Here is a 19,824-nt window from a genome sequence, read left to right on the forward strand (position 1 = left end):
TGATTATCATAATACTGTCAAATAAATACAAATGAAATGAAATTAATTTAAAGAGGAAAAAGAAGAAATAATTACTGCAGAAAAGAGCCAGAAATACTAAAAAACAGAGTTAAATTTATAAATGTTATAAAAGAACAAAAAACATCCTTGGTACTTAAATGTAATAGAAATAACCCTATAGAATAAAAAAATCAAACGGAAATATACTAGCATCACAAATCCACATCACAGTTAAATTACAGACACAGATGAAACAAGAGAAACTAATGGACCTAGAAAATAGATCAAGGAAACCCATCCTTCAGCAAGGGTAACATAAAAAAAGAAAAGGCCAATAATGTGGAAGAGCTAGTCGAGCAAATGAAAGAATTCTTTTTTAAAACCATAAACAGTGTCAGCATGGATGTAAGGCTACAGCATCGTAGCTTACTTATCATGTCAAAGCGATCCTCAAAGAAAGACCTCAGATGCATCTGTGACAGGTTCTTAAACCTTCAAAATGCAAACAGGAGTTTGTAAACTTCAAAAATAAAAATGAGAATGTTCAGAATGACTTTGGAAGTGTTCCTCAGAGTTTGAAGAAGAGATGAGCTTAGGAAAAAAAAATCTACACAAAGCTAAGATAAAGTGAGTTATCACCACTGGTATATATTCTAGGACAAACTGTTTCCCCCCACTTTGGAGTTTAAAGGGGAATATTTCAAGACATAGTGAATCTATTAAGGATTTCTCAACAAAGCCCCACAACTATAAAGATCACTGTATAATGTGAGAATGATCTGAAAGCAGATGAAACAGATAGAAAACAAAAGTAGATCTGAATGTTAACAAAGTCCAAGATTAAGAATAAACTATGGGGCAGCTAGGTGGCGCAGTGGATAGAGCACCAGTCCTAGATTCAGGAGGACCTGAGTTCAGATCCGGCCTCAGACACTTAACACTTTCTAGCTGTGTGACCCTGGGCAAATCACTTAACCCCAATTGCCTCACCAAAAAGAAAAAAAAATGCCCACTGTCAGGAGATGGAGTAACTTGTGTAAGGAACAGCAAGGAGACCAACACCAATTAATATAAAATACATTTCAGGGAAGGGGTAGATAAAGGGCTTGTAAATTTTATAATCCAGTGACCTTAGGATGACCAATAAATAACACCATAAAATGTCTAAAATGGATGCAAAAAGAAATAAAAAATAGTGTCTTAGACTTACTAGTGATCTAATCGATGTTTCTTTAACAGATTTTATTTGAAGGTAGAATAACAGGTTTGGACTTTCTTGATAGGTAATAGAAACTTACTTACAAAGAATGGAGGAGAGGAGAGACCAAAGAAGGAAATATTAGTTAGGACGCTGTGGTAGTAGTTCAGGTAGGCACGAAGTAATGGAGAGCCTGTATCACAGCAGTGTCAATGGGGGAGAAGAGGAGGCAAGGTGTCAGTGCTTGTAGCACTGACAAAATAAGGAATGAATAAAAGGGAAGGTTGGGGGAGCACCGTGTCCTGTTTGGCACAAAAGAGAATCTGATATACTTCTATCCAGACCAGAGACTGGGTTCAGTTCTGAGTGCCACAGTGGAGGAGGATGTTGGTAAATTAAACAGTATTCAGGAGGGGCAGCCAGTATGGTGGAGGGCTCTGAATCCATGTAATATGACTCTCAGTAGAAGGGACTGGGTGAAGAGAAGACTCAGGGGGATATAACAGTTGTGAGAGGACATCTGACTGGCCTTTGATATGTTCTGCTTGTCCCAGGAGGACAGAACCAGATACAGATAAAAGTTGAAAAAGGGACAAGTTTAGGTTTGCCTTTGGGAAAAACACCCTGACAACAAGAGCTATGCTAAGGTGTACACAGCCACTTCAGGAGGTGAGGAGTTCCCCTTCATTGGAAATCTCCAAACAGATACTGACTGATTGTTGGGTATGTTTTACAGCAGGGATTACTTTCGGTTATGGATTAGAATACTATCCCAGTGGGTTTGTTGCAACTCTGAAATCTAGTTATTCTATAAAATATATACAGTATAGAGGGGGAAATGTGGATCTCAATCTCAAGGGTATAGACTGGAAATATTTATTAGGCAACTCCCCAAATAAATATGACATTTAAAGTTATGAGAATGAATAAGAATTTCAAGGGAAAGTATAAAGAGACAAAAGAAGAGGGTAAAGCCAAAGCTTTTTAAACCACTTACCTTTGAGGGTCATGAAGGGCATAAGCTAGGGAAAAGGAAAGAAAAGGAACAATCTGAGAGGGAGAAAGAAGGGGTATGCTGTCGCTGGAATCAATTGTCAGTATCAAAGTAGAGAACAACAGTATTGAATGCTGCAGAAATCAAGAAGGATGAGGCCTAAAAAAAGCCATGGGGTTTACAAGAATGAGATCATTGGTGGCCTTTAGGGGAGCAGTTTTAGGAGAGAGATATCAATAGAAGTAAGATGCAAAGATTGAAGACTATTATCCAAGAAGTCTGGCAATGAAGGGGGAAAAGGGGCAATGGTAAGTGGTCCCATGGATTATAAGGATACAGTAAAAGTGTCTTTACAAGATTGGGGACACTTGGACACCTTTCTAGGCAGATGGGAAGAAGCCTGTGGAAAGGGAGTAACTGTGAATATGAGAGATAAGGCATGACTACTGAGAAAAAGATATGAGGGAGGCAGGAAACAGAAGGCAAGGGGACAAAGGACACAAACACCTTTGGGTGAATTTTTGGATGGGTTAGCCACGGCAAAAAATTAAGTTATTTCTTTTTCTAATACTGAAGATCAGGAGGAGAGAATGTGAGAAGAAAGTCAAAAGTCAAAAGTTTTGAGGGATAGAGGTAAGAAAATGAGCAAGCTCTATCTTTAAAAGAGTAGTAGTAAATGTCATTTATTACGAATTCAGGGACAAAGTGAGGAAAAAATTAGGGGCTGGAGGGAAGAAAAGTTTGGAAGCCACAACTGGGAATGCAATATAAATCAAAGAGATTCTAATAACTGTGTATTAATACTGTAATTTAAATCATCAAACAAATGAACTACCATGCCAGAATAAAGATGCCAATGAATCAAAAACATAAAAACAATAGTGAATTAATTAGACTTAAATGCAAGATATCCTCTAGAACAGCAGACCAGGAGGAAAAGGAGAGAAAAATGGAAAGTGGAAGATGCTCAGATATGAGAATTAAAATGAGAGGGGGCAGCTAGATGGCTCAGTAGATAAAGAACTGGCCCTGGATTCAGGAGGACCTGAGTTCAAGTCCGGCCTCAGACACTTGACACTTAGTAGCTGTGTGACCCTGAGCAAGTCACTTAACCCTCATTGTCCTGCAAAAAAAAAAAAAATGAGAAATGGGGAAGGGAGGGTTAACAAGAACATAACTAAAAAAGGATAAAAAAAAAGAGAAAAAAAGATGGTAAGGAGTCCAGAGTGAGAAAAAGAGGTTAGGAGGAGGAGTTTAGTAAGTAGAAGTCAAAATAGGGGTAAAGAATAAGTTTAGTCACAAGGAGAGAGGGAAAGAAAGATTTAAGGCTATGGTCAGAGAACAAGATTTTAGAGGTGGCATAGTACTAGGCAATGGTGGAGTCAAAGGCAGGATCAGGAGAACACACAATCATAGTAGGGTCAGAGATGAGAAAAATGAGGGATTCTGACAATAGGAGGCCAGAAGAGTCAGCAATATGAATGGAAAGTATTGTCAAAGATTACAAAGCTTTGGGCAAGAAACTAAAGTTCATAAGGGCACAGTCTGCATTTTCTTCAGGGATGTTGAACTAAAGGCAAGAAATGCAATGGGGAATGACATCAGGATTTATGGAGCAATGCATTAAAATATAGAAACGTCTAGCTCATTGCCATGGATCAGGTAAAGCTAAAAAAGGCTGGTAAGGAGCAGCTAGGTGGCGCAGTGGATAAAGCACTGGCCCTGGATTCAGGAGGACCTGAGTTCAAATCCAGCCTCAGACACTTGACACTAGCTGTGTGGCTCTGGGCAAGTCACTTAACTCTCACTGCCCCACAAAATAAGTGAATGAATGAATGAACAAATAAATTAATGAATGAGTAAACAAATAAATAAGTAAATGAATAAATAAATAAGTTAATAAGTAAATAAATGAATGAATTAATTAATTAATTAATGAATAAATAAATAAACACACAAACAAATAAATAAATAAAGGAAAGTCTAGTAAAGGTCTATTTGCCTGGTATCTAACAAATATAATCTATACTGAAAAGACTGGAGTAGGGAATAAACTGCCTTTACATATCTACCAAGCAAGGGAACATAAAGACAGCTATAATGAAGGAAGAACAGTAGCTGATACACCCAGAAGTTCATAGGAAATAAAATCCAAGATAGGAACCAGTAGTAAAATCCAGGACCTCATTCAGCTAAATAAATGAACAAAGGATAGATGATAAGCAAGGCGAAATGAAGGCCTTAATGCAAAGAAGCAAATAAAATTTGGGATGAAACTCAAATCTCAAATATGGTTCTAGATGGCTATACTTTCCTTGAAAAGAAAAAAAAAAAAGATTAGGCTAAAAGAGGGGAAGAGGAAGCACTATACATCACAAAGGAAGACTAATGTGAAAAAATTGAGAAAATAGTTGGGGTGCAGTATTTGGGTGATAGTTGATGGAGGTAGAAACAGAAGTAATTTTGTCACCAGGGCATACTACGAACTGCCCAAACAAAATTGAGAGCTCCAGAATCGAGTCACACGCCCACCACTGGGGTATAACATGCAATGGGTAACCTCAATAATCTAAGCATCTGCATTAGTTCTCCCTATTCCCGAAGTAGAATAGCCAATCATTTCTTTATGTGCCTTAAAGGTAATTTCCCACTTTCAAAGGTAGAAGAACCAACAAGGGACCATTCTATTCAGGATCTGAGTCTCACTAATAAGGAAGAACTAGTTGTTGGGATAAAAATGACTGGGAATCTTAGAGGAAAGTGACCCCACTCTCCTAGAATTTGTGATAGATAAAAACAGGAAGGCCAGTCATAGTCTGACATGCAGCCTAGTTTCATAAAGAATAGGTATCAAGGGGGCAGGTAGGTGGCGCAGTGGATAAAGTACTGGCCCTGGATTCAGGAGGACCTAAGTTCAAATCCAGCTTCAGACACTTGACAACTTACTAGCTGTGAGACCCCGGGCAAGTCACTTAACCCTCATTGCCCCGCCCCCCCCAAAAAAAAAGAAGAAGAAGAAGAATAGAAGAATAGATATCAAAGGGTTCAGAGGAAGGCTACAGAGGGTACAATGCACTAAAATTCTCTGAGGAAAATGATGTGGAGAAAGGCAAAGGGAAATGTTCAAAAATGAAGTTCTGAAGACCCAGAGAGAAACAATTTTGATGAGGAAAAATAGGAACTTTAGACTTAATGTAAAAAAATAAAAAAAAAAATTAAAAGTCCTTAGAATTACAACTTATAATAAGTAGAATGTGCTGCCTTGAAAGACATTGAGTTCAAACTCAAGTCTGGATGTAATAGAAATTCCTTTTCAGGAAGAGATTGGAATAGATGACTGCTGAGGTTCCTTCCCGATAAAAAATTCTGTGATTCTGTGAATACTAGAGCCCCTGAGTGTGACAGAGGAGCATGAAATGAAGAGGAAGACTATGAACCACATCCGGAAGACACTGGGTAAGATGGGACAAGAGCCTGTATCAATATTTGGGAGCAAAAGGAATCAGTTACATTCTATACATTCAGGACACATAGTTTGAAAATACAAAGTAGAGATTCTGTTTATAATAGCAAGAAAAATAATTAAATGTGTGAGTATCAATTTAATCTGGGAGAAAAAGGTTAATTCAAAGGAAATGAGAAAGTCCTAACAGGAAAAATAACAGAGGACATGAATAAATGGAGACCCCTGGCCCTTGGCAAAGAGTACTGAAAACAGTAAAGACTCTAGAAGTTAGTGGATACATGTGCTGCAATACCAACTAATGTCCCTTGAGAGATTTAAAGACCCTTACAAGCAGAGAGTCAAATTATATGCAAGAGTAAGTGGGCCAGGGGCAGCTAGATGGCGCAGTGGTTAAAGCACCGGCCCTGAATTCAGGAGTGCCTGAGTTCAAATCTGGCCTCAGACACTTGACACTAACTAGCTATGTGACCCTGGGCAAGTCACTTAACTCCCGTTGTCTACCAAAAAAAAAAAAAAAAGAGTAAGTGGGCCAGGATTCAAATGAGTATTTAAAACAACAAAAGAAATGGTCATGGACTTGCCCTATCCAATGTAAAACAAACTTAAAAGTGACAATAATCAATGTTAAAATACTGGTTGAAGAGCTTTGAAAAAATTACCAAAGGAATAGAAGAGAGATCCTCAAAATGGATAGGGTAGATAGCGTAGACAGATCTTAAAGGTCATAGATTTCACTCCCATGATTTTACAAAAGAGGAAACTGAGGCTAAGAGAAGTTAAGTGATTTACCCAGGGGGCTCAGCTAGTAAATGTCAGATTAGGTTTTCCCAAATCCAAGTCCAGCACTCTAACTACTGCCATCTGGTTGCCTGATGAACCATAAGGAGCTTAGAAATGGAGAAAAATACTATTTGGTATATTTTATAGCTAAAACTATATATCAAAATGGAGAATTGGGATACAAGTGTATGTACTATAATTCTACTTATTATTATAATATCCTGCAAAAATTCCAGATGGGTAAAAGATTTGCAAACAGAATACAATATTTATTCCATCTATGAAGAGAAGATAAATTTCTGAGTACTGAAGAAATGAAGGATATAATCCAAAATATGATGAGTATGTATAAATATGTATACAAAATTTTAATCTCTCTATTAAGAATTTATTAAAATATGTAAAGAGTAAAATAAAAGGCTGTCAAAAGCATAGGACAAATATGACTGATAAAAGCTTCCTTTCCAAATATACAAAGAACTGATTCAAAAGTATGTAGTCAATGCCCAAATTCCACTTACTAAGTGATCCAAGAAATTTAAAAACAATTTACATAAGAAGAAATAAGTTCAGTAAGTCTTTACATGCAAAAATTCAGTTCCACCAGCAATTAAAGACATGCAAACTAGAACAAATTTAAGGCAATGCATTGTGGAATAATCCCTATATACTGGTACCATTATACACTTAAACCAGTGAAAATAAATTAAAATTCTAACATTCAGTGTTGGCAGGGTTCTGGGTCAACAAGTACATTTATACTTTGCTGGTGGCAATAAAAATTGGTTCAATATTTCTGGAAAGCAATTTGACCACATGTAACAAGAGCTATAAGAACTGTTCCTACCCTTTGGCTCAGTGATTCCACTTTGGGGATTTTACCCCAAGGAAATAATTCAAAAGAAAAAAAGAAAGTAATTTGCAGAAAGATGTTCATAGCAACTCTATCTATAATAGCAAAAATCTGGAAATAGCCCAAATGCTCAACAATTTGGGAATGGTTAAGGAAACTGCAGTATAATAATGCAATGGAAAACTATTTCTGTTAAAAATAACAAGTATGTGAATATGCCAATACAAAGGAAATATATACATACATATGTTTATACACATAGAATGACAACAGATAGGCACAAATTGCAACTATGATGATTAGCACTATGTACATTAATAGCTTTCAGAAATGAATATGGAATGACACAAATAGGATTTAATGCTCATTAGGATGTTCTTTTTAAAAATAAAATTGCTGAACTCCACAACTGGATGGTAAATCATTAATACTGCTCCCCTCCATTTGTGGAAATCACAAGTCCTTTTTGATGTTCCATCTCTTCCAGTTCTTGTCCATGCTTATCCATCAATTGTCCACAGAGGCCTGCCCAACATGCCAGAATCCTCCTCCTATTTCTTTTTCTATTTCTATTTCCAAGGTGACCGTGTAACGCTTGGGCTGTCAGTGTGGAGTCCTTCACATACCTTTGGAAGAGATCTCAGCAGTCTTCTAATTCTACAGATACCCCAAAACGGTACCCTCTCTTTAACAGCCTTTGCTTAAAGACTTCTAATTAGTGGGGGCCCACTCCATTCAGAGGCCAACCAGTCCACTTTGGGAATTGTTATAGGGTTTTTCCTTTGATTAAGCCTGAGTCTGCCCCCTTTCCAATTTTTACTCACTATTCCAAGTTCTCTGGGGACAAGCAAAATGAGTCTCAACGCTTTTTTACGTGACAGTCATTCGGACATTTTAAGACCAACATAATGTCCCTCCTGAAACTTCTCTGGGTAGCTAGGTGGCACCATAGTGCATAGAGCACCGACCTGGAGTTAGGAAGATTCATGTTCCCAAGTTCAAATCTGCTCAGGGTGACCCTGAACAAATCACTTCACCCTGTTTGCCTCAGTTTCCTCATATGTCAAATGAGCTAGAGAAGGAAGTGGCAAACCACTCCAGTATTTTGGCCAAGAAGACCCCAGATGGGGTCATGAAGAATTGGACACAACCAAATGACTGAAAAATGATGAGTTTTCTCTTCCCCAGAGGTCCTTCACCATTCTAGTTGTCCTCCTCTGGACGCTCTCCGTCTTATTAATGTGAACCTTCCCAAAAATATGTCACCAAGAACTGAACACAATATTACAGATGTGGGCTGCTCAAGGCAGAGGCCACTGGGACCTTGATAATGTCTTTTAAAAAATTTCTCTTACATAAGTTATTGCAATCCATTTAAGACCACACAGCTCCAGCATAAGTGACCACCCGATCCAATGAATGAATGGAGGGAGGGAGGGGAAACACTGATGAAGCACTTACCACATGCTAGGCAACATGAGGAAACAGGACCAGAGACGCGAGGTTACTTTCCCCAAGCTACACAGGCAGTAAGCAGCAGAGCCAGGACTTGAGCCCAGTGGTATGACCCCAAGTCCTGCGTTCCCTCATCAGAACACACTGCTGCCCCTCTTACTTCAATGGTGCTGACTCCTTACAATTTGGGTGTGCATTCTTCACAGCTGAATAGCGCAAATGTGAAAATGCTAGTGATTAAAAAGGAAGCTGGGGGCAGCTAGGTGGCGCTGCAGTGGATAAAGCACCGGCCCTGGATTCAGGAGGACCTGAGTTCAAATCCGGCCTCAGACACTTGACACTTACTAGCTGTGTGACCCTGGGCAAGTAACTTAACCCTCACTACCCTGGGGGGAAAAAAAGGAAGCTGTTGTGGCAGAAAGCATCTTGACTCCTTCAATTAAATCTAACATATCTTGAAAGCCTACCATGTGCCAGGCACTGTGCTGTGAATGCAAAAAGAAAACGGAAATGGTACCTCCCCTTAAGGAACTTCCTGTCTGTGGGGGAAACAGCATGTCCAGAGATACTCCCCTGGAAGGTGTAATAACTATCTGATTCTGATTCTGATCAGCATGTTTCAATCATGATAAACAAGAAAAGATAAGCCATTAAACAGATTCCCTCTGGACAATTTTTACATAGCCTCTTGTCTTCAACAATGGGGGAGAAATGGCCCCAAATAAAAAGTTGGTTTTTTGTTGTTTTTTTTAAAACCTTGCCTTTTCATTCTGAGCTAACCCGCAGTTTGACATCTCTGAAACACCCATCAGGGCAGGCTGAAGTCACTCTTCAGTTCTTCAGTTCACACCTCCTGGCTAGGGCTCGGTACAGATGCTCCCCTGAGTCATCCGGGTGTTTGCTGCTACTCCCAACAAAGAACCGGAGTCCCAAGTGCATAACTTTTGTCTCCTATTATTCCTATGGTGTCTGCAACCCCCTAGCAGTAATGGGAACTGTAAATTCCAATTTCTAAAAGGAAATACTTTCTCATTTGTAACGAATGTATTTCTCTCACACAAACCAAAAAAGCCTTAATAATTTACTGAGTCATTAAGACCCTGGTGGCTTTACAGGTCACACTGAAGGCGTAAAGAGAAAAGCAGTAATTATTTTTCTCAGGGAAAATATGCTGAATGCTGCACTGAAAGAGACAACAAATGGCCATGAGAATATTTATAATGGTGAAATCTTTCCAATAAAAAATGCCACTCAAAGTTAAAGAAAAAATATTAAAAAAAAAAAACCCAACAACTAAAACCTCCAAAATTGGTTCTCTAACAACATGGAGATTCCTGTGGCAGAATGGAACTAGCATTGGGCTGGGAGTGGAGGGGAATTAAGCGTTAGCGGTACTGGAAAGAGGGAAAGGTAGTTGATGTCAAGAGTTTTAAATGCCAAGTGGAAGCTTTTATATCTGATCCAGTAGGTCATAGGGAGCCGCTGGAGTTTACAGAAGAAGGGGGGAGGGGTTATACGGTCAGACTTGTGCTTCAGGAAAATCAATCTGGCAGCCGTGGGGAAGATGGATTGGAGTGGGAAGAGACTTGAGGCAGGGAAACCAATTAAGAGCCTCTTGCAATAGTCCATGCACAGCCTTCACTGACTCCCACACTAATGATTCCTGTTTCTATCTCTTTCCTGAACTCTCCTCACATAACTCCAGATACTCAGGGAACATTTCCACGCAAGTGATCTCCTGTTACCTCCTAATCAACACATACAAAATGAACTTATCCCTACTCCAAACATGCTCCACCTCCTAATTTAATACTTTCCACAAATGGTTAGGCAGGGGGCGCAGAGGACAGACTATTAGACTTTAGAGTCATTAAGACCTGAGTGCAAATCTGATCACAGACATTTACTTGCTATGTGACTCTGGTCAAGTCACTTAACCTCTCTGTAACTGTTTCCTCTTCTACAAAATGGGGATGATAAGAGCACCTCCATCAGAGGGTTGTTGTGGAGATCAATGAGATCATGTATGGGAAGAACTTTATCAATATTAATGGGTTATGAAGTAGTAGCTATTGTGGTGGTGGTTACTAGTTCACCATGGTCCCAGTCCCCAAAATGGTGGTCATCTTTGACTCCCTCTTCGAATCCCAGCATATTCTGTTAATTCTTTCTAATTGTCTCTCTCCTATCAACATCTTATTTCTATTTCCCAATCCAAGTTCTTAGCTACAAACTACTGTAACAAATTCAGAATCACTCTTCTTGCTTCCAGTGTCTTCCTGGTCCAATACATTCTGCAAACCAGAAAATTTATTTATCTAAATGAATCGTTTTGATCAAGTTGCTGCCTTGTTTGTGGAGAGCATGCTCCCTACTGCTTAGAGAATAAGGTACAAATCCAGTAAGCTCTATTCCAAGCCCTCTACAATTCAATCTCCCCCCTCCCCGCCCCATTCTCTAACCTGATATTTGATGACCTGTGAGCACAAAGTCTTGTGAGAAAATAATTATTGATAATGGATTTGGGGGAGGGACCCAGATCAGTTTTAGCCCTTTCTCCCTTTCTCCACCCCACTTCAGAAAGCTCAGTTCTTAGAAAGTTCTAATCTCTTTCAGGGCAAGGCCAAGGTGTACCATAGGAATGGAGATAGTGTTTTTTTGTCTAGTTCAGTGAACTGATGGGATTAAAACCATACCTAGACTTCTCCTGCCTTGCCTTTCAGCTATGGTCTTTTGTAATTCTCCATTAGGCCATGAGATCATGGTAGAGTTCATTTGAATATGGACCACACTCAAGTCATGTCAACCAATGGAACTGAATAATGCTAATCAATTGGGTTTGATCAATGTACAGTGACCCGCCTCTATCAAAAGAGGATAAAAGTCAGAACCCTGGAGGCTCACCCTCTTAGCTCAGATTGCTATCACCTCTTAGGACAGAATAGGTAATGTAGGACTTCTGACCTCTGCTTGAGGCCATGTGCACTCTCTCTGAGAGACATGGAGCCAGGGCTTTCCTCCTGCTTGTGTTAACTGCCATGCGGTTAATTCTTTACTAATATCTAATATTAACTAATAATAAATGATTACTGCCAAAATGGGTACAATGGCCATTATTATATAAATAGCCATTAATATTATAATAATAATTTAGAAAGTACAGCCTGGCCACAAATGATTTCAAAAACACATTCTCTTGCTCGAATTAAGATGGGCAACTCATTATCCCTCTGCCTTGTCATCCTTTCACCTTTGCTTGCACTTTGTTCCCTTCTTGGAATGTCTTCACTTTCCTTCTCCACCAACCCAAATCCTGCCCTTCCTCTACGGCTCTAATCAAGTCACAGCATGTCTCTAAAGGACATATTTCTTTGCATCGTTCTCACCAGCTGGTCCACTCTACACATAAGAAACAGTTTGTTGAGTTGGCAACCCCCCTACAGTGCCTAATACAGCACTGTGTACACAAAAGATGATCAATAAATGCTTGATTGGTTTGAGGAACTTTGTAAACTGTAAAGTAACACAAATAGGAGTTACTTCACTAGTCAACGTCAATTCAGATCAACTTACTTAGAACTGGGACAGTAAGATTTTATGACATAAATATGGTAGCTGAAATGTTTTGTATTCTATTTTATTTTGGCTTTTAATTGAAGACAAGTGATGACAATGCATGACTACTTAGGCATACTCATTGCATGCTATCTTTTATACTTTTAAAAAAAGTTTTACTCAATTTTTTCAATATCTTGTGTGCTTTTTACGGGTCATTTCACACCATCCTTATGATGTCAAAAAGAAAAACTGTCAAGCAAAAACAAACGACAGGGCAAATAATCTGTCAACATATGTAACAGATGGCATCTAGAGGCCCTCCCCACCCACCCTCCTACCCTACAAACCAGAGAAGGGAAGAGTGTTGCATGTCTATCCTTTGAAATCAAGATGGGTCATTACATCTAATCTGAGATCAGCTGCCTGTTAGTGTTGTTTGCATTTAAATGACTGTGGTCATCCTCTGAAATTCTTTAATCAATCAACAAGCCTTTATTAATTACCTACTATACTCCAGTCAGTGTATTAGGTGCTTCTCATGTCATGACTGACCCATCTAGCTTGCTGGTCATACTTCTACCTGATGATATTCTTTATGATGCTTCTGCTGGAAAATTCTTACTGGTATATTATGTTGTAGCCTATTGATGTCCATCATGCTCCTCTCTATTCAATCTTTAAGGAGACAGCATATGTCATGATTCACATCAGGAAAATTTTGATGTTAAAAATATACCTTTGTTTCAAGGAAAAGCTAAGATAATTAAAAACATTATACAATTGCTGAGAATAGCTAAGTCATTCATAGTTGATCATCATACAATATTGCTTGTACCATTTACAATGTTCTCCTAGTTTGGCTTATTTCATTTTGCATTAGTTCATATAAGTCTTCCCAGGTTTTTCTGAAAGCATCCTTCTTGTCAATGCTTCTAATACAATAATTTTCCACTACAATCATATGCCCCAACTTGTTTAGCCCTTCCCCAATAGATGGGCTGTCCTTCGATTTTCAATTCTTTGACACTACAAAAAGAGCTAATATAAGAGTTTTGGTTTTTCGGTTTTTTTTATAAATAGGTTCATTTCATTTTTTTAAAAAAATCTCTTTGGGATATAGTAGTGGTATTGCTAGGTCAAAGGGTATGTATAATTTTATAGCCCTTTGGGAAGAGTTCCAAATTGCTTTCCAAAATTGTTGGATGAGTTAATAATTCTACCAACAGTGCATTAGTGTCCCAATTTTCCCACGTCCCCTCCATCATTTGTCATTTATCTTTTCTGTCATATTAGCCAATCTGAGAGGTATGAGGTAGTACCTCAGAATTGCTTTAATTTACATTTCTCTAATCAATAGAAATTTAGAGAATTTTTTTCTAATTAGTATAGATAGCTTTGATTTCTTTCTCTGAAAGCTGCTTTTTCATATCCTTTCACCATTGTCAACAAGGAAATGACTCACACGAAATATACGGATCTCAAGACAGGATGCATAGAAACAACTTTATGATCATAGGTCTTTCAGAAGATGATAAAAAAAAGCTAAACACTAAAATGTAAGAAACAATACAAGAAAACTTTGTAGAACTTCCAAACACAGAAAACAAAATACCAATCAAAATAATTCAGAGATTGCTTCAGGGCAGGGAGAAGAAGCCCACACACTATGAACTCTAAGACACATAATGGTCAATTTGTTACTGACCAGAAGGAGCACCTTCAAATATAAAGGAAAGGAAATTTGAGTAACACAAGACAATTCTATGAACACAAAAAAAAAAACAGGGAAGGGAATGGAAATAATATATTCTGAAAAGCAAAAGTGCTCAAGACAAAACCCAGACTTACCCTGCAAACCTGAACTTAATCATCAATGAAAAAAGATGAACAGTCAATAAAAGACAGGTAGTTGAAGCATCCTTACAATTGTCTAACAGCAACATAACCTGCTCTTCCCCTCCTCTTCAGTTTTAGGCAACTAATATTAAGAGACAGAGTCCAAATGTTATGGTTCCAAAATTACTGATTAAAAAAAAGTGACATCATCAAATATATTTTTATGTTTTATCAAAATATTGTTTTTTTCCAGGTGCATTCTTAAATTATCTTGAGCTCATCTGCCTTAATTGAGTTCCTTGCCAAGCTTTCTACATAATGTTTTTTTTTTCCCTTCACATAACTCTTACTGTTTTATGAAGTAGTTCTACCACCTTTCTTCATAAGATTTTACAAATGAGTTTATATTCTAAACCAGCATTGCCCTTGGCTGCCAAATCTCTCCTCTAGGCAAGCACATTAAATGTTTGCTGGCTGTGGCTGTTTTTGTCTCCTGATTGTGATGACTTATTTGCAGCTGTAAAACTTCTGTGGAAAATGGTGATAGTCTAAGTCATTGTCTGTTCTCTTATTCATTTCCCATTCTTTGGCATCAGCATTTTATATAAATCATGCTGAAACTGTAGGTCACAACTATATATTATATCATCTCATTTTATTCTTTCTTCTAATATAGAATTGATTTTGAACTTTCCTATATCAATTTGGTGTTCTCATTGCACACAGCTGCTTCAGAAATAACTCACACAGTGGTAACAAGTCATTTCCTGGCTCTTAAAATATAACCGATTTCATTTTTTGTGCTATTATTTGATTGTTTGCTGGGTTCAATACCTCCTAACTCCCTTATTTTTAAAAACTCTTGATAGATTTTGTTTTGCCAACACTATCACTTTCCAATAAATAACTACATTTCCTTAAGAAAAAAACAGTCAAGGAAAACAATCTAATATAATGATTGGCACATTGAAATTTCTGCTCCAACAATTTTATATTTCTTAATAGGAAAGAAGAAATAATGTTTAAATATCAGTCATGTAGAAACAATACTGGTTGTTGTATTTGATGTCCCATGGGTCCAATTATTATCTCTATGCAGATGATGGATATTTTTGTTCCAGAAATATTTTCCCCTAAGTAGTACATGAGCTGCATTACATAAATTTTGATATGCTACTTATCAACTTTATCATTCTCTTCCACATAATTATTTATCATTTCTTTGATTTGTTGCTTAACTGAGACATTATTTAGTATATTGGTAGTGAAATCTATATTTAGGTTTATATCTTTTTGTTCATTATTGGGCACTACTTTTATTGTGTTATTGTATGAAAGTACGACTTATGACATATACTGGCTGTGGGACCTTGAACAATCACTTACACACTTAGTACTCTGGGCAACTATCTAAGACTCTGAATTGTAGGAACAGTGTCAATTTTTATGGGTAAATTTTCCTTACTGGGGATTCACCTCTGCCAAAGGAATCGCAAAACTAGACCCTATCATTATATTTCTAGTCTGTAAAAAAGGCAGTAACTGTAGTAGTAGACCATGGAGCTCAGAGTAAGAAAGGCCCAGGTTCAAGCACTGTCCCTCAAATAATCATCCTCATAATTTGCTTTCTCAATGCTGAATTTTTGGTCAAGTTTTCCTTATGATGAAGTCTTTCCTGTCCCCACTTTGTTGTTTGGTGTTCATTTATTGTTTTCTACTGTTGAGGTGGTGGAAGGGAGCTAGATTTAAGCACAGCTTCTCCCTCAGACATCTTGTCATGCTATTTAAAATTTTTTAAAATTAATTGATATTTTAAAATGATCAAATATCCACCTTCTCCCCATTTGACTCTTTCCCTACCCCGACTAATAACAAAAGAAAAAGAAAAGCTCTTACTACAAACTGGTGGAGTCAAGAAATCACATTTTCATGTTAGTCGAGTATGTACATACTTGTGTGTATGTAGAAGACAGACAGATACAATTATGTATATGCTGCATTTACACATTCATTCTGCACTCTACCAACTCCTTTACTGCCTCTCAAAGGAGAACTTGTGGGCCATTTGGCTGAAATATCCTTTTATTTTCTGATTTGGGGGAAAAAGAGAACATCAAGCTTTCTAGGACCTAATTCCTCTAAGAGAAGGTCGGCTTTTTAGTCAGTAAAGAGAGAGGTCTCTCTCACTTTGATTCCAACAGCTAAATATCTGTAGACAGTTTAGAAACTGTGTGAAGCTTAGCACCATCTGCACCATCTTCCACCACTCTACCACCATCACTGTGGATGTATATGGGGCCTATGTGAGACAGAGGTCCATTTGGCACTTTTATGTTATGAGTGTTCATGGCCATTGTGATGATGGGGGGGACACTGAAAGGAGACTTGGTCTATGGCTGACCCTCTCACTTGGAGCCTTCAAGAACCCTGGGTCACCGCCAGGTCATGCAGAGGCACCAGGGAACTTTGTGCTCCTTCAGTGTCTTCTCCTAAACCATACTGACTCTCATTTCAGAAGTATTCCAAGCCGCTGACCACAATCCTCATACAGCTATTAAAGGGATTTTCATTGTCAAAATTCGTTATTGGGACTTCTAAAACCAATGACATCTAATAAGACATTCAGCAATATGTTCATACACAGAACTGTACTGTTTGGGACAATAAAGGTACAGAAACTAGTATCGGAGCCCACAGAAAAGCCAGAGTCTGGTCCTTAGTGACGACTTTCAGCTAGACAAGGTCGTGACTACATTTAGAGCTATTTTACCTCCAACTGCTAAAACTCTTGTAGACGGGAGAGAGAGAGAGAGAGAGAGAGAGAGAGAGAGAGAGAGAGAGAGAGAGAGAGAAAGAGAGAGAGAGAGAGAAAGAGAGAGAGAGAGAGAGAGAGAGAGAGAGAGAGAGAGAGAGAGAGAGAGAGAGAGAGAGAAAGCACTCAAGAACTGCACCCTTTTGAAGATAAACAGTCAAACCACAGAAGGCTTCCCTTTGGACCTGGGAAGAGCAATGGGTGGTCTTAATTTCCAACATGATATTACAAAATATGGACGCAAGGGTAGGAGGTCAATGTGGTCATGACATTGTTTCTGGGCCTCTTTTCTCTCCTGTGAAAAGGAAAAACAAGACCAGATATACATTTCTGAGCACCCTCCCAGCACTGACATGCTAAACTTCTTTTGTTATTATTGTTATCCTGTTTGCTTTAATCAAGCAGACACCTGAACAGGAGTGTGCTGGCTCTCTCCAGCCAGGCAAGGTGGCAGGACTTACTGTGGAAGCAGTACATCTCTAATCAGAGACAGAAGCTTGGTGTTGGAATTCAGGCTCTCCTCCTTCTCCTCCGCCACAACTTCATGGCTGACAAGCAATGATGTGGTTTCTGACAACAACCGCAAACTGAAGAGTCTCCATTCCACTTGAAAGAAAATGTGCCAAAAATGTGACCACACTGACGTCTAATAAATACAAAATGTGAGCTTTAGGAACATTTCAGTTTTAAGTGGCTCTACTTACCATTTTGACTTTGAACCAAAGAGACCAAGGGTGGGAGGATATAGTCCACGACCTGAAAGACAGAATTATAAAGACTGGGCTTAGATCATTCCCATGAAAATATGAAACTCACCTAGATCATAATCTGAATTCACTCTACCACCAGACACTTCAGGAAAAGGGCCAGCCTGTCCAAGAAATACTTCAAGATTCACAGTCTATTTAAATTCCCACTTGCCCAATCAACCTAGTTTACCATTAGACAAGTCACTCAGGGCACAGATGACAGGGTAAATAAAAATATTGACAGCAATAGCTAATATTTATTTAACATAGTCAAGAAAGTTTACAACAAAGTTCACATATTATCTTCTTTAATCTCCCAACAATCTGTGAGTTAGATGTTATTATTTTCCCCATTTTACAAAAAAAAACAAACAAAAAAATTAAGGCAGGAAGAGGTTAAGTGACTTGCCCAGGATTAGAAAGCAAGCAAGTGCCTGAGGCAAGATTCAAACTCAGGTCTTCCTGACCCCAAGTAAGCATTCTGTTATTCACTATGCCACCTAATTCATCACCTATGTGATTTATACGGAGAACATTAGTATTTAATGTTCATTCTGAGCTTTGAGATAAAATATTAAACAATGTAGGTTTATAGTCATGTTTCAGCTTACAAGGTGACCAATCACCAGCCTGATCTGGGGGAAAGGGCATGACCTACAGAAACCTGAGTACCAGAGACAGCTGGCTTGGACATCAGTGGACCTAGGTATAAGTCCTATCTCCTCAGTTTATTATTTGCGTGACCTTGGGTCTCTATGCATTGCATTTTCCCGTCTATAAAATGAAGAAACTGAACTACATAGGCTGAAAGATCCCTTCCAGGCCTAAACCTGTGATGCAAGTGTTTGAATAAGTCTATCACAGAGCAAACCATATTTGCTCTGAGACAGTTAAAGTAGGTTATTTTACAAACAGAATTCCAGACAACTTAAAGGCACCATACAGCCTTACTCTGTCATTCTCCCAAACACCACAACCAAAGAATCATCAATTTTGATTGGGAATCTTCCCAGGAGTAACTAAGAGTTCCCCAAAATGCTAAACAACTATACACTTAACTTGTGAGTCAATGCCACAGTGAAATTTTGAAGAAAACTATCTAACAGGCAATAAACCTGTATTTCTCATTTAAATCAATGCTAATCCTAAAGCGTTGAGGAATTAACATCACAGACCTGGAGAGGTGCAAATGAGGATGCTGTTATGAGTTCCCTCTATATGAAAAAAATCTATCTTGTGTACAACAAATGAGTATCATTGTAAAAATCAACAGCGCTTGAAAGAAGTTGGATAGTAGAACATATTTGGTACAATTTCCAGGAAAAGAACCCAGAATGACACTTTGACCTACCAAAAGCGGTTTAGGGCCACCTTTAGATGTGAACATGCTGCCTTACTATCTGTGTGACCTTGAAGAAGTCACTGATCTCTCTAACCCAATTTCCAGATCTGTAAAATGGAGACAATAACATTCCTGCTATGAACCTCATCAGTTTGCTATGAGGAACGAACAAGAAGAAGAACTATGATGACAAACAGCCTTCAGATAATATCACATTAGGGCAAATAGAAGGACAGAGGCATGTTTAGCCTAGAGAAGAGTAAAGTCTTAGTGGGGAGGAGGGAGAACATTGTGGGGCAGGCATAAAAGTCCAAATTTTTCTTAATTTAAAAAAATTAATTTTTCTTAATTTGAGAGCAAAGTTAAAATGTGTCTGATTTAAAGTTTTGAAAAATTAAGAGATTTAAATATTCAATAACTCCTTTTCAAATAGCTATGAAAGAGCTTAATGCAATGAAAATAAATGCATAGTTTATAAGGAAAGCAAAATTAGGACGGCTGAAGATATAGAATACTTAGAAACTTAAATGTGCTTAAATCAGAAGGTCCTGATATAATGCTCCCATAAATAGCCAAAGGAATAACAAGCAACTATATGGGAATATTAATAATTATCATGAACCTCAGGGAGGACATATAGAGAAATGGGAGATTGAAAGCATAAACTCTCTTTTGGGTAAGACAAAAAAACTTGAATATAAGCAAATGTAAATCAGGAATATTATGTTTTCATCTCTGCAGATCTGTTTTAGCTATGAATCTAAGAGCAGAAAATTTATAC

At 38.1% G+C, this 19,824-nt stretch overlaps 1 protein-coding gene across 1 annotated transcript in view; it reads right to left on the minus strand.

The window, feature by feature from the left end:
- The window catches only part of ULK4 (unc-51 like kinase 4), a 669,562-nt gene that overhangs the window by 384,244 nt on the left and 265,494 nt on the right, over window positions 1-19,824 (minus strand). The window contains exons 28-29 of the mRNA XM_043966928.1: window positions 17,657-17,708; window positions 17,414-17,558 (exon numbers count right to left, since the gene is read on the minus strand). Of these exons, the coding sequence (XP_043822863.1) occupies window positions 17,414-17,558; window positions 17,657-17,708 (197 nt within the window). The remainder of the gene's footprint in view (window positions 1-17,413; window positions 17,559-17,656; window positions 17,709-19,824) is intronic.

This window comes from Dromiciops gliroides, chromosome 5 (assembly GCF_019393635.1).
Source record: "Dromiciops gliroides isolate mDroGli1 chromosome 5, mDroGli1.pri, whole genome shotgun sequence".
Taxonomy (NCBI): Eukaryota; Metazoa; Chordata; class Mammalia; order Microbiotheria; family Microbiotheriidae; genus Dromiciops; species Dromiciops gliroides.